Source organism: Melanerpes formicivorus, unplaced genomic scaffold (assembly GCF_026170545.1).
Source record: "Melanerpes formicivorus ecotype bairdi unplaced genomic scaffold, bMelFor1.0.p_v2 SCAF_1, whole genome shotgun sequence".
Taxonomy (NCBI): Eukaryota; Metazoa; Chordata; class Aves; order Piciformes; family Picidae; genus Melanerpes; species Melanerpes formicivorus.
The window spans coordinates 16260704-16276714 of NW_027142353.1; the positions used below are offsets into that span (position 1 = coordinate 16260704).

The 16011-nt window shown below is 35.9% G+C and overlaps 1 protein-coding gene across 3 annotated transcripts in view; it reads left to right on the forward strand.

Annotated features, from left to right (window-relative positions):
• Nucleotides 1–16011, forward strand: part of NALCN (sodium leak channel, non-selective) — a 261613-nt gene that overhangs the window by 196676 nt on the left and 48926 nt on the right. For all 3 annotated transcript variants that reach the window (XM_068163255.1, XM_068163339.1, XM_068163429.1), the window contains 3 exons: nt 2862–2998; nt 4700–4841; nt 15692–15765. In XM_068163255.1, the coding sequence (XP_068019356.1) occupies nt 2862–2998; nt 4700–4841; nt 15692–15765 (353 nt within the window). The remainder of the gene's footprint in view (nt 1–2861; nt 2999–4699; nt 4842–15691; nt 15766–16011) is intronic.

A 16011-nucleotide genomic window follows, 5' to 3' on the forward strand; every position in this document is an offset into this window, starting at 1 on the left:
GGCTGATAAAATGTGGGTGAATTGTTCCCAGTACAGCCTTTGGGCCTGGGTATCAAGGACCATTCAAAGCAAATCAGGCTCGTGTACATTTCCTTGCCAACAGTAATAACAATAATAAATAAAAAATTGAGAGAATAAAGAAAATATCCAGATATTTCTATTTTGAGTTTATATGTTTTTTTAAACACTCTACACCATCATTGCCATATTTCAGCACAATCCTGTACCTTTAAAAATACATGTTTGTAATGTGTTAAAAAGTTGAAATGTAAAGGTTTTAAGCAGAAATACAAAACAGGATATAAGACATGTGGAGCAACAATTGCACCCTAAGGGCAGAGAGAACAACTCAGTGAAGCTAAATGCTTCACGCTTCCCAATACGTAACATTATCACAGCATGAGCAATTGGAGGTATTGTATAGAACTTCACTGAAGTTAGGTATTTTAAAGCCTATCTTGAATCATTTTCCTGTTTAGACAGGGGATATTGCTGTTCTCTTGCTTACCTTTGGAACTGCACAGTTTCCTGCTTCCAAGCTCTCCCTGATCTGTTCTACACTCATACTCCAGACATTTCAATCTGTCATTTGCTCTCTATTCTCTATACACTGACTCCTGTGAACAGGAGTTCATAGCAGTGAAAGACATTGTCCGTGACAAAATCTGCATATTTATGCAATGATTTTTTATTAAAAGGCAAATAGCAGACATCAGAAATCTTTTTCTTTCCTCTAACAATTACCCCTTCCCGAACCTTTTCAACAGTATGATGTTGCAAAAAAAAGCACCCTTACATTACACAGTTCATTTCCATCTGAGTGATTTCTGCAGTACTCTGGCATTTCAGGGGACTCAACTGAATTTGAAAGGATGAGCAATTTCCCTCTGGAGACCTCTATGAACACTCAGAGGTTTCCCTGTAAGAATAGTAACCTTTATTCTTATCCTGGAAATTCACATTCTTAATTTCATCCCCTCATTCCTGTATTTGAGATGCTATATTATGTTCTGGAACTAATTTGTTTTCAAATCTTTCTTACATGAATTTACATAGTCTCTCCAGCCCTCACTTTATTACCAGTTACGCTATATACAATAGAAATATTGGGCCCCTTTAGTCTTTCTTGGTTTTCTTCCTTTGCTCCAGATGGGTTATATATATTTTTTCATGGTTCTCTTCTGCACTATTTTGGCTTCTGAGTGTGAGACTGGTAAAATGGTAATTAGAAGTGAATGTATACCCACGTATGTTCTCTTCAAAGCAGCAGAGAGGAACTGTGGACTTCTGTAGCACTTTCCAAACCTGTATAATGTCTAATTAACAGAGGCTGGTTGTGAGCATAGTCTTTGGCTGGTACTGTTATTGGTGCTCAAACTGGCCTTTTGATACGGTATTGAAGTACAGATTCTTGTTTAGTTTCTGTTCTTATTCTTGCTCTAGATTTTTTTTTCACTCTGTCATTTCTTGCTTCTGTTTCTAAATCTGTCCTTTTCCTTGTCCAATATGGTATTTTCAACTCTTCACATTTTAATATCAAGTGAATTTCATTAATGTCATCATTTCTTCCATTTCTTCCTTTTAAGGACCATTAATGAAGCAATGAAATATGACTGGACATAATACAGATTTATGCAATATTCCTTTTCTATTCCAATTCAGTGCTTTACCATTAATCATCAGTCTTTGTTTCTGGCTTTTCAAACACTTTTTAGTCCACATGACAACTTGCATCCAACTGAATATGAACTGATTTTCAGTTTAAGCTGTCCTATGGCTGGAAACAGTGATGTTATTGAGAGCATGACAGTGCAGAGCAGAGCAGTTGTTCTTCTATAGTATGTTGTGGGAGCAAGCATTTCAGTAGGCAGACAAATGAGTGTTAAAATTCCATTTGACTTCCTGTGCAATTGCCTCTGGTTAAAATACATAGCTGATGTGTATCAGCAGTATTCCCTGCAGGTGCTGTAGGTGAAAATCTGTTTTAAAATATAAGCTTCTACACCTATGCACAAAAGCAGGTGGGAAGAGGAGAATGGAAATAATCTCAGTTAGATGTATGCTTATTGAAATAGTATGCAATACATAGAATAATTTTACTGGTTCTTATTGACTGGGTATTTTGTTGCAATAACACAACTGAATTGCTATGTAAGATAGTCAGAATTCAGGAATCATGCCTCTATATCATATCTTTTTTATCTTACATTATTAGATTTAGCCATCGTCTGTCCACATGGATAGATGTATTTGCCCTTTCTGTACTTAGCTTCTTTGGAACAGCTGTTTGTGGATGCTTACAAATGCAACATTCATTATGTGGTTTGCTGCAGCTCAGTATCACAATTGCTGATAGATTCTTTTGAGACTTTTTTTATTACTTACAACACTCATCTGAATATAATTTTCCTGTTATTTTCATGTTCTGAGAGCTGGGTTCCTTTAAAATTGCTCCCTTTAAAAATGCTGTGTCCTCTTTGAAGATCAAAGAGCTGTCAGCATATACAGGAAAGATTGTGAGTGTTTATTTGCTTGATAAAGTGTTAGGGATCTGTGAAGAAAACAGCAACAAATTAATAGGACACTAATACACTTCATATTTTGAAATTAAAATTATTAGCAATCCTCTCATTTTGCGACTTTCAGTTAAAGGCATGGTATTGTTAGGTATTTGTCAGCTTCTCCCATAAGTAGACCAATAAACTCTTGAGTATCAAATTTATTCTCTGTAGTTCTTTGCTGCCATCTTCTGTTTCTTTAGATGATTGCCATTATTATTTGGATTCTGAAAAACAAGGCTGGGATGTTTCAGTGCAAAATTTCCCTTACTGTATTTTTTTCTTCAATTTCCTTGTTTTCAGCTAAAACAAAGTGAAGCAAATGCAGATACAAAGGAGAAGCTTCCATTGCGTCTGCGCATCTTTGAAAAATTTCCAAACAGGCCACAAATGGTGAAAATCTCCAAGCTTCCTTCAGATTTCACAGTTCCAAAAATAAGGTATTCAAATATTTCCTTTACTAATACTCTGTAAACTTGTCTGGTGCCTTGTAGCACCCTAAGTGTTGTAACTAGTTTGCTTGTGAATTAGGCCGATAGTTCAGAAAGTCAGAAATCAAGCTGAATTAGCATTGATATCACAATGATGTAACATTTTTGTTTTACCTCATTTTTACTTTCAAATTAATAATAGTAATCTTATAATTCCTTATAATAATGGAGACTACTAGAGTCAGAAAAACTGTCCCAACTACAATACAATTGGAAAGAGTGCTTGCGTTTCTCCACTCCCATTTAGATTTTAGATTCTTGGCTTACAGACAACTGGCAGTTTAATCAATTCCCATGTAGCTTTTTTAAAGACAAGGGCAACTGGCAACAAATCATTACAGGGAATAACTCAGGCCACCCAATACCAGTTGTTCTGTGGTGACCTTGTCCCCTCTTTGTGTAGTTACCGCTTTCCTGTAAAACTCACCTTAAAGATCAGACCCTCAGTTAGCTACTAGATCATCAGTTACAGTACTTCCTGATGTGGTCTCAAAAAAAGCTTAGAGAAATCCGAGTGCTACTCCAGCAAGTACAGGCTGATAAGAGCACTGAAACAGCACAGGCTGGCCAAACAGGTCCTCTGGCCATGCCCATTCCAGTATCCCCCCCAAACACTTGCCATGAAAGAGGACAGTGTAAAAGACAGCTGTAATTGTTTTGAGTCTCCTGAGGTTACATTTCTTATGATTAAACTCTAAAGGAAGATAAGGCAACTATTTTGATGTGTTTGTATCATCTTAGCTGAATGAAAGGAATAATGCTGGTCAGAAGCATCAGGAAAAACAACCTTCCAAAACAGCCACAGTGGTTTCACTTTTAGTATGAAAACACTCTTTGGTTATTGTGGAGGCATTTGTTTTTATTATCAAAACACTCTTTGGTTATTGAGGGCATTCTTCTCCTAATCATAGTATTTTGTGGTATTTCTTTCTGGCTATATTTTTCCCAGTGTATTCTAGACATGGTCATGCTAACTACTGGAACAGATTTCAAACTATCACATCATATCTTTAAATCTGAAACTATTGCACTCTGTAGAATAATGTCTCCAGATAAAAATAAGTTTTAACATAGTCATTTTACACTAAAAATAGGGCAACTTCACTAGACTTAAAATACAGCAAGATAAATGTATGTGGTAAACAGAAATGCTTCTGTTTTAAACACAGAATATGTGAGGCATGGAATTGCTGAAGCACTTTAATACTGGCATTCAAAGCTGTTACATGAACAGATGTTGTCTGAAATCCTCAAGAAGGAATTTTTTGCAGAGAGTATGTTTCTTGTGGACTATATCAGCATTTGATTTACATTGAAGTAACAACTCACTGTTTAATGAGCTCAAAAGAGATGAAAACTGCAAAAGGCACCTTTTTTTTTTACAACTGGTAGCTACCTAACTAAATAGTAAAAGGAGTAAAAATAATTTATTTGAAACTGTGTGCAAGTCACTAATTTCTCAATTCACATATGGCTTTCTTTGATAAATTAATTCAACTTTTAAAAGTTGTTCTGACATTCTGTCTGTCTGTGGCCTAGAACAATTCTTTCTGGCAGTCTATCAGTCTTAGTAATAATGGGTTGTTACATGTAAGGAAGAACAAATATTGCCTCTTTTTAATCTATTGCTATCTTCTATTTTTTTACAAGGGAAAGTTTTATGAAGCAATTTATTGATCGCCAGCAACAAGATACCAGCTGTTTGCTACGAAGACTTCCTTCAGCATCTTCTTCCTCTTGTGACCACCCTAAAAGATCAGCAATTGAAGACAACAAATACATTGATCAAAAGGTAAATCAAGAGTATAGGGCACTATATGCCTTTCCTTGAGTATTAGGAGTAAAGACCTCAGATTATTCAGTTTGTCAATCTTCCTAAAAGTGAACACAAGCTAGGATGACAGAACACAGAGTAAAAGACTGTAATTTAACTTAAAAACAGACATCACAGCAGTTCCTCATTTGGTTTAAATTTCCCTGTCTCCTTTGACTTCAGAATTCAAGATTTGATACAAAATTTTGTCAACACGTCTATTTTAAGAAGATATTTTTTAAAGTAGTCTTGCTGTTAATCCCTGAGAAGCTAGTGGAAAATTGAAGTTTGTGAACATAATACTGGATGTTTGAATGCCTTGATACTGTTAGAGCATTGAAAACACACTCCACTGAAGCAGTCTCCGTGTAGTCACTGGAAATGAGTAAAAATTTAAGAATTGCATCTGTGTGGGCATGGGAATTGCTGAAAAAGAGATGGTGAACATACCTATTTCATACTCATTGTGCTAGCATACCCAGTGCTCTTAGCATTGGATTGGCATGGATGTTTGGATTCGAAAAATATCAGGCCTGCTTGGAATGTTGATGGTGATGCAGTGCAAGTGAATGTATTCAACTTCAGATAATTTGCTAAACTACAAGAGAGAAAAAAATCCTGTGCAAGATGGAAGATACTGGTCTCAGATTTCTAATGTCATCTACATTGATGCAAATAGATGTATAATTTTCACTTTCCTCATATGTGGTTTGCAGCTGTAACTCAGGACAGCAGTGGTACAGGCTGAAAATAATGCTCTTCTGACAACAAATGGAAAGAATTTGCGAATTGCTGATAATTTCCATACCTATTTCAAGTGCAGAACCCATTCTTGTGGCCAATTCATTCTATGGTGTCAGTAAACCAAAGCTGAACAGCATGGCCTGTGGTAAAGTAGTATTTAACAGGCAAGGAAGGCCGTAGGAAGGAATCAATCCTAAATGGACATCATCTCCTCTAACAAGCGCAGCAGAAAAATTGGATAAGTTATTAAATGACAAGCCTAGGGGGCAACAGAACTATGTAAGATATCACAAATGATAGTTCTCAAACACTGCATTTAAAGGTGTGTCTCCTGTGTTTGAAGACAGATAAATACCTGGCACAGTTTATTCAGTGAGATCTTGCAATGTGAAAACAGAATGCTGAATTCTTTTCAAATTTTCACTTCCCTCCAAGAGCAAATATGCATGATCTGACTTTCTTTTTTTCACCAAGTGTTTACAAATTGGTTTTGCATTGCCAACCTGCTTTAAGCACATCCTTTTAGATTCCTGTGCCTCAAGGGTAGAATCAATGATGAGTAATATTTCTGATAAATGTAGCTTAGAACAAGGTATTTACATGCTTCTATTAAAAGGGAGAAAGCACTGGGAAGGATTTTGTGAAAGTAATTACTCTGGCTTTCTATAGTTACAGTTACCAAGGCAACCTCACTTCTTATATGAACAAATCTTCTTAAAAATACCTTATCCTTAAAACAAGCTTGAAACAGCTGGTTGCACTTAAATTTGTAAGCCTTGCATGCATACTCTACTTTTGTTCATAAAAAAGGAAACCTGGCCAAATATTTATCTAATCCCAGTGCCTTGTAGGATGAATTCACACTGCTCCTGATGTCACTGCAATGGCTTCAGAAAATTTTTACTTTTTTTGCAAGATGGTGGATGAAAAAAATAGGATGGGATCAAATGGTCAGATTATCCTGACAGATTTGACTCTCCTTCCTTTGTGGTGCCTGGACTGTGGCTAGTTCCTTCAGTTTCCCCTGGACTTACATCAGTATTTCTGCATTTCACATCTGCTGAAGATATACTTTAAAAGGACATTCCCTTATTTCCATTTCAGGAACACTCATTTCCTTTCTCTAAAACTCTGTCATTACATATATGGTATTGAGGTTTTTTTGTTAAAAATCAATAATTTATAGTGATCAATACAATAAATTGGGTTTTGTTCTCTTATATAATTCATTTAGTAGGTCTTTTCAGTATTATAATTACCTACTTCTTTGAATGTATGTTTTAAGTTGTTACAGGGGGATAGATTTTCATGGCATTCTTTGGTTTTTAACGTATTTTAACTTTCCAAGGTAATTGGAAAAAAATGTTCATTTTTCTATATTACCACAAGCGTGACTACAGTCACATTGACATTTTTTTCATCTTTGCCAAAAAAAACCAGCTTTGAAAAATAGATTTCTCTTCTATATTTCTTTTTTTCTAGTCAAATCTGAGCATGACAGAAGTTTTTCTAACTTTTCCAAATTTCTAAACTATAATCAGAGTCATAAACTAACCAAACACTAATATAAAATAATTATTTTTAGATATGCAGATGTCCTTTACCTTTTATACTTGACTGGAGTTCTCTCTCAATGTGTAGGGGCTGAGTGCCTGCAGGCAGACAGACTGTGGTACGTTCATTCTTCTACATCCAAAGCCAGCAACACCTGAGTGTCTCCGTTAAAGATGTTGAGAGGCAGCTTATCAAGATGCTTTAGCTGAGTTGCATAGGATTATCTATAACTTTATGTATAAAACTGGGTTTCTCTGTGGTTATCGAAACAACACTGCTGGAAATGCAGGATGGTCATTTTTAGCACTCTTCTTGAGGTCCTGCTGTTGTAGTATGAAATACCATGAAAATACTTTCTGATGAAAGAAGAAAGACTGCTCAGAAAAGAATTATGGCATTAAATAACATTGTAGATGTGGGAGAAGGAAAGTTTCACAGACAGAGCAAAGGGTTTTATACTTCCATATTTGTATGAAAATTATTCACAATATGCTGGGAATTTGCTTAGCTAACCAATAGTTCAGTAATTTCTTGGAGAGGAGAAATGGATGAAGTATGGAAACATAATTTTTGTGTGAATGAGTAAATGAAAAGCAAGGAAGTTGACAGAAAATAAGGACATCTCACTGTGTTGGCTCTCGCAAGAGCCTGAGGGATAGTCACAGCAAGTTTCAGGGGACGAATAACTAAATGAGCTGTAAGATTTACAACAAATCAGGTGTCCAGTAAAATACAGCTCAGTTAGCTGCAGAGCATTGGCCTTGGCTTCTTAACTTCAAGATCAGAATCAGAGTAGCACAGAAACACCTCAGCTTTCTTAAGAGACATACAACATTAGGAAGGCCTGTGGAAAATTGCTGTGAGGAGGGCATTCCTGAACTGGTTACTTACCACATTGCTGTTAAAGATCAAAACTAGCAGGATCATGAGATGAGCTTTGAAAATGTCCATGACTCAATATGTACAGATACCCATGTGCACATTTACAGCAGTGGCATAGCAGGATTGAAATATCAAACATCATTTAATATATCTATGCATTTTGTAATTCAAACTTTGAGCATCTCTTATTTAGTTGAAGGAATATAAACAATCCAGTTCCCTTATTTCTTCATTCGTGAGATTAATTGCATGGGAGCAAATGTATTTTTTCTTTCCTCTATCATCCTGTTTGCTTTCTATTCCCTTTAACATATATGAAGTTTCTCTTTAGCTCTGTAAGAAGTTAAATTAGTATCTATGCCTGTTTTTTTTACTGTGGGAGCAAGATCCATCACAATTCTATCTCCTGTGAAAGCTCAACTTCCCACACTATATGCCTATCCCCTTAATTTCCTACTTGGAGCAGAATGTATCTGTATCACAGGAGGTCATGGTCAGAAAGTGAGAGCTGATCTCAGCTACAGCCAGAGCTATTACTGTGGAGGACTATGAATATTAAGCAGAAGATCTTGTGTTGGATTCTGTGTTCTTTTGGGAGCCAGAGCACTGAGGTGATATATTCATGATGACTTGAGTTACTCTGCAAAGTGTGCTGCTGAGTTTTGCACCCTTTTTGTTAGGCTATTTGCCTTCTTTCCCAGGTATGGTCCTGATAATACCCACTAAAATTAGATGAGATGGAACACAAGCACCAGCCTGATTATAAAACTCCTCCTGGAAGGGTCTCAATACTTTCTTGGAAATCAACACCCATTGGTTTATGTAGAAATAATAATCTCTCAGCACCTCAGGGAAAGATCACGTTTTTATCAGTTTACAATTTCACACACTAATTCAGAACATATTATATCTTTATCAGATCTATGATCAGATTCTTTCATTAGCTATCCTGCTTTTGCAAAAAGGACAAGGAATATTCTAAGTGTATTCAGAAAGGACTTTTCCTTTCAGAAAGTATATGTAATTGTAAAAGCTGAAACAGCCTTTCAGCTTTTCTAAGACCTAGCTTTTAGTACTGAAGACTGCATGCCCAAAGATATCTTTTAGAAAATCATCAAGCTTGAAGACATACTAATAAACTTTTTTTGTCCTTTCCAGAGTTTCTACTTATTGTAACAAACTTATACTCTAAGTTAATCAACCTCTTCTGAACTTTATTTTGGGCATTCTGTTGTGTTCCTGATTGTTCTTTTCTTTAAGTAATTTGAAATAATTTATCACAATAATTTTGAATATAGCAGAAACTAATAAAGTGTAACTGCACATTAATTCCAAATAGTAAAGATTATTTATTTTTAAACAATAATAAATACTACATTTTTTTCTGAATATCAACAAAAATAAGTCTGGATATCAACAAACTTAATCTTCCTTTACTGCATTTATGTGTAGAATTCAGTCCTACAATTTTAGTTTCCGTATACCACTTGTTAATTAAACACAGCCAAATGCTTCAGTCTTACCTATTTATGTCATTCACAGGACATTACAAAAATCTATCTAGCTATAACATTCAGAAAATCATTAAAACAATCTATCTGCTGGAATGAAAATGGCTCATGAATACAGCATTTTCTTGCTTATTACAGTCTTGATTTTCAAAGATTATTTTTGTCTCATGTCTGTTCTCATCAGATCTTTCTACAAAGCTTAATATATAAAAATGCAGTGGTATACTTCAGGTTTTGTAAAAGTTAATCAGATTTCTTTGTCTTTTTTACATTTTTAAATATTTTTTTTACTTTTCAGAGAAATTAGCTATGTAACAATGTACCTATGTCTCTGTGTCTAAATAATCAATTCATAGAAAAAGACACTTTTCTTATTAAGTATTTTACCACAGACACATTTCATCTGGTAATGTTTAACTTCTGACCATGTTTACCTTCAGAGCAGAGAAGAACTGCAATACTATCAACATTGTTCTTGTTAAGGTCAATCTGTGGCTTCTGATGAATTTAAATTGCTTTGTCACCTTTGCCTCTACATAGTGTGTTCAGAATTCTGCCTGGAATAGACCAGTATTCAATGACATTCTGAGAGAAATGAGGCTGGGGACTGGATACTTTGCCATTTTCAAAAAGTGCATAATTCACCCTTATTTCTGGCATTCACTTTCCTCGGCTTTGTGCTAAAAGATTTCAAGGGCTCGATGAAAAGTCTCTGAAGATTCATTAAGGCACAAGGGACTGATAAACAAAATACAGACATGGCAATATTTTTAGGGTTGCTGTATGTAACAGAATCATTTGGAGTGAACAGAGAGGCAATGAAGGGCTGGGGTACAGGTAGCTCTTCTGTTTGAGCCTTGTACTTCCTTGCTCCTACTGAGGAATCTAGATCTTTACCAAGCCTTTCAATTTCCCTCATCCACTCACAAGACTCATTCACAAGAACTGATTAAATATATTCATGATCACTTTGTATTGGTGAAAGGAATTACAGGCATGTTAACAAGAGGCTAAACAACCCCTGTTCCTTCAGCCAATTTTCATAAAACTTGTTCTCTAGACCCTTCACCAGCTTCAGTGTCCTTCTTTAGACCTTCCTTATGAAAGACCATGTAGGTTTTCCAGACCAATAATCAGCTAATTAGAAGAACATGGCTTTCTTCGAGAGATGGGCAGCAATCAAGGGCTGTAAGAGGAATTAAGGCAATTCCAGGTCAATGACTCCCAAGAATTAAGGAGATTATGCCCACTTCTCATTCTAGACATCTGATTGAAAGGGACAGCCTTTGACTCCTTGCAGCACCTATCTAATGCTAGACCAGTTTCTTGACTGTTTAGCAAGCATGTGCGTTATGGAGGACAACCTTGCCAAGGGCCATCTTTTCAAAGTCCAAATGGAAATACTTAGTACCACTCTGAAAGAGGGAAGTGGATTTGATGATCTCTAGAGTTTCCGTATAATTCCATGCTTTATGATTCTGCAGGCATTAGGTAAAGTATTCAAATGATGTAAAGAAATTCCCCACTGATTTCTATAGGATGTAGTCACTTAACCTGCTTAAATTCTTTTGACCATTTTGTTAGTTACTTACCAACAACTTGCAGTCTGTCATTCTATCACTCTTTGTATTTTTGTTGCTTTCATTTTGATAGAACTACGTCTCTTTAAGACAAAGATGCATAAGTAGAATTCAAGTTTTGAAGATATTCTGCCCAAATATTTCCTCACTGTTTCTTAAAAGTTACTTTGATGTATCACATACCATGCTGACTCTCCATATTTTCCCTAGAAGCTGTACATGTTTAAATAACAATACAATACCTAACAAGCTGTTCATTCTGGAAGTCTACAGAAACCATCAGTTGTCATTCAACAAAGTCCAAACTGAAACAGAAGTATTGGATATTGTTTTTTCCTTGCCTGGAATTTCTGGCATGATGTAGAAGACTATTCCCATATGGTCCTGCAGTTGCCAATAAAAGACTGCTGCCAACAGTACTAAGCTAAAATTCCTAATTTTCATAGAACAGTTAAGAAATTATGTTAGAAAAATATATTGCATGCACTTTTTTTTTTTACCCCCCATTGTCAACCAATCATTTCAGACATTTATATCTCATTATTAACTTAAGACCTTATCTCACCTTGTGTTATGAACTGCCACCAACACTTGTCTCTCTTGCCAACTCTGCAGTGGTCTGATTCAAAAATAATGCACTACATCACCACAATTTTTGCCTGTTGGTAGCATACAATGCTCTGCCATAATCAAATTGAAAATTATTGTTTTATGCAATGCTTGCTTAGGTTTGTGCATGGAAAAAAAGTGACTGGCCAATTATGTGAAAGTCTTGATGATGAATAACATTTTTCTAGACTTGAAACTGCTGAGCGCTATCTTAGCTGCTATAAATTGGCTGATACCAGCAGTGCTGGGCCGATACTCCTAGACTGTAGCACTAGTCTTTTCCAACCTTACTGATTCTATGATTCTGTGATTCTAGTCCACAGTCATTAGCTGTCACCTAGCAAAGGTACCATCCTGTGTTTCTTTGCTTTTAATCTTATGCCAAGGATTTTTCTTTTCCATGGTAGAAGGCCTGGACTTTTATGATATACTACTAAATAAATCTTCTCATTTAAAATGTCTGCAGTACCTTTTCAAAGCAGCGGGTGGCACTTGCAGAGCAGCAATGTTCTCTGATTCAGCCTCTTTTACAACAGTTAACAGTGGTTTATTGCTTTGTCCTTGTCATTTTGGACTAATGGGATCTCATAGGATGTAGCATTCAGATTGAGTTCACACTAACAGGACTGAGTTATTCCGTCTGCCTGAAGTCTGTCCTGCCAACAGCAGCAGTGTTGGGTGCCAGCACTTGTGGATGAAGCACCTGCCTGTCGATTTCCTAGTTCTGTGTCTGTGGTCACATCTGTGTAAATAAAGAAACATGGAATACGATGCATGAGCTTTATTCATGGTTTCTCAGGAGCACACATTTTCCATCTAAAACCTTTTAATCTGGGAAATACTATCAGTAATTTGCTGACCTGTCACAGCTGTTCCTTAACGATTAAAGTAGACTGCAGGAGTTCTTTTAAATGTTGTGTTGAAAACGTATTTAACGGTAATCAGATGCTATTAGGTGATTTCAGGACAGTGTTGTGTGATAAAAAGTAGTGCTTTATAGCAGGATGCCATATGACACTTAATTCTGTACTAGGTGTACATATAGGCTGCATAACAAAGTAAATAAATAAATAATGTCTAATAAAGATACACTGAGGGTGTCCTCACAGTACATGACAGTCTGTAATAAAAAACCCAGCAGGCTAAACAGATACACCCTAAACTAACCTCAGTAGAGTATACTATACTTATTTAAATCCACATTATCTGATCAAGTAATGTCTTTTGTACATTAACACTGCTTATCATTTCCTCTGCAACATTCCAGAACTCGGCAGGTATCACAAGTTTTAATTGCCAGCCTCCTTCTACAACAGCATGCAGCATCTAGACATTATTAAACAAAATACTGATCACCACCTTAATTTTCTTTTTGTACAGTTCCACTGCATTTTCCTGGTGTGCTATGCAAATTTTGAAAATAAATAGAAAGCAGTTTGATTTATTTTTCTAATAGAGAAAGAAGGAGACATTTTGAAAATATATAGTAGTGTTTGATTTTCTTCAGCATGCATATTGACATATGCATGTTGCTCTCTGACTGACTGCTGACTCCTTTAAACATGATAAACACATCAGCCATGTGTATCTAAAAATATTATCTCATATCCCTTCTTCTGGATATTTTAAATTTAAGATTAATTCACCCTGATTTTGTTGAAGCAAGGACTCCTAAGTCCTAAAGAACATTAGTAGACAGCACACATTCTTTTTCCCTGATGTTTGGTGTCATTGCAGTTATTCTAAATCAACTATTTATAACAGGGGGAAAAAGCAGCTGAAACAAAACAGCTGTTTTTTCCAACTTTATTATTCCCAGAAGTTTGATGTTCCTAGCTGAAACCTAAAAGAAAATATTACCTAACCCCTTACAAAAGGATAGGTAACTCTGTGGTTTGCAGGTTTATTTCTGCAGGCCTGATAAGGGGAAAAATCAGTTAATTAATTTCACTGACATTAAAAGAGAGAAGATGTGAAAGAGTTGCCGTTGCTTTCACTATTGTCAGTTATATCTAAATCCAAAATACGCTACCATTCTGATAAATCCAGTAAACCTGTGGTGAGGTACTGCAAATAAGTTAAATCCTATGCAAATATATTTCAATATATGAAAATATTTACCACTACACAATATTTAGTATAGTGGCTTATCTCATCCTGTCAATTTATGTTGACCATATCAAAGTAATGGAACAACTGGTTTTAGTTTATATTCAAATATTCAACAATTCTCTTACTATTTTATAAATCCTAACAGAAATTTCAATACCTCATTATCAAAACTACATTCTGAAGTATTACTTCATTTACTTCAGTTTTCAAGTTATAATTTTTTTAAGGAACCCACAGACTGTTGTAATTCTTTTTAAGGAACCCAGACTGTGTCAGGGGACACAGTCTCAAGCTGAGCCAGAGTTAAGTTTAGGCTCAAGGTGAGGATAAAGTTCTTCACCAAGAAAGTCATTCGTCATTGGAATGGGCTGCCCAGGGAGGTGGTGGAGTCACTGTCCCTGGAGGTGTTCAAGGGGGGATTGGACGTGGCACTTGGTGCCATGGTCTAGTCATGAGGTCTGTGGTGACAAATTGGACTCAATGATCTTTGAGGTCTCTTCCAACCTTGGTGATACTGTAAAATAATGGTGTCTTGAAATCTTCCCTGTCCTACTTCCGCAAGCTGTACAGAGATGTGTTGGGACTTGGAAAAGGTTAAAGCTGCCACGTTTAAAAAAGCAGGGGTTGGAAAAGAGGTTGCAGCTTGCTGGTGTTACAAGTGTGGCTTACAAAGCAGTAGCTATTTTAGTGATATTCTATATAATCATCAAGTCCTAAGTTATTTTCTATGCTTTTTTTTTTATCTCTAAAGTTGGAGATATTACTGTGAATCAGAGTCACTCTGCCTCATGAGAGGTGTTCTATCAAAATTATTTTTAGAATGACTCTGAATCTGAGGTAGTGGTTTAGAAATCCATTACTTACGTCCATAGCTCAGACACCAATCAGTTAAATAAATCCAACAGTAATAATAAATATTTTAAAGTAATGTGCTTAGAGATTCCATTTCAGATCAGTTAAAAATGGGGAATGCATAGCTAGGTGCTCCCAAATTTCTCTCACCCATTTGCTTCAAGATAACAATCTCCCAACAGTTGACAGAGTTAAGTCTTGCTAGGTGCCAGAAGCTTTCTGTTCATCAGAGGTTCAATGCTTCAGCTAAATTCTTCAGCTGTGATAAGTTCCTTGATTTGAAATGTTTATTAATCACTTGTTTAGGAATTAAGTGCTTTTTTTTTTTTCATGTACCTCAGTCCTTTCATTTAATGATCAGGAAGTCTTGTTCACAAGAATATGCCTATAACACTGTTCATGACCAGAGGCAAGCACAAGGACATTTTGCTCACCACATTTAGTCCCTCTTACATTAGGGGGGAAAAAAAGGGGCCTACTTTCATCTCATCTAGCTGTAGGGACTAAAATTGTGCATCTAAGCTTTGTTAGCTGGCTCTTCTTGTATAGTCCAGAGTATGATACCGCCTAGTCAAAATCCAAAGGGGAGAAGTAGCAAGAATTAAACCAAAGATATTACTTGACCAGTCAGAGAAGAAATCTGTAATAAAAGGAATTACATTCATGTTAGTCAAAAAAACTAGCTGCTTCTTTCTACCCAGAATTAGCTCAGGATTGGGATAGTGAAGAGAAAAGCTGCAAGACAAGGCTGGGATCTTAGACATGCCTCAAAGAATATGCTCTATGTGATCATTTTGATCTTTTCTACCATCCTTTTCCTGAAGAGAACACCCATGCTACCCGTGTAAAACAGCTTTATGATAGAGAATATTACATGTTTAACTTTACATGCACTCAGCATCATAATGTTCCATTGGTCCACCACATAAACATGTTGTATTTTACAGCAGTTAAAAAATGCACTCTCTTTTTCTTTATTTTTTAGCTCCGTAAATCTGTTTTCAGCATCAGAGCAAGAAACCTTCTGGAAAAAGAGACAGCAATCAATAAAATTTTAAGGTAAGAATCAGCAGTGATTTGAGATTGTTTTGACTGTCATCTAGTTTCTCAAGACCTTGTTTTTCATGAATGTTACTGTATGTATAATATTTATGATAGTGTATCCCTTTGTAGGATATCTGTTGCCTTCACTATACATAATATAATTTTAAATGGTTCTTTTATATCCTTGAGCAGCGACAACAGAGGCATTTCTCTTCAGTATGTATTTGGATTCTGTGTCTTGCAGAAAGATCATGTTTCAGC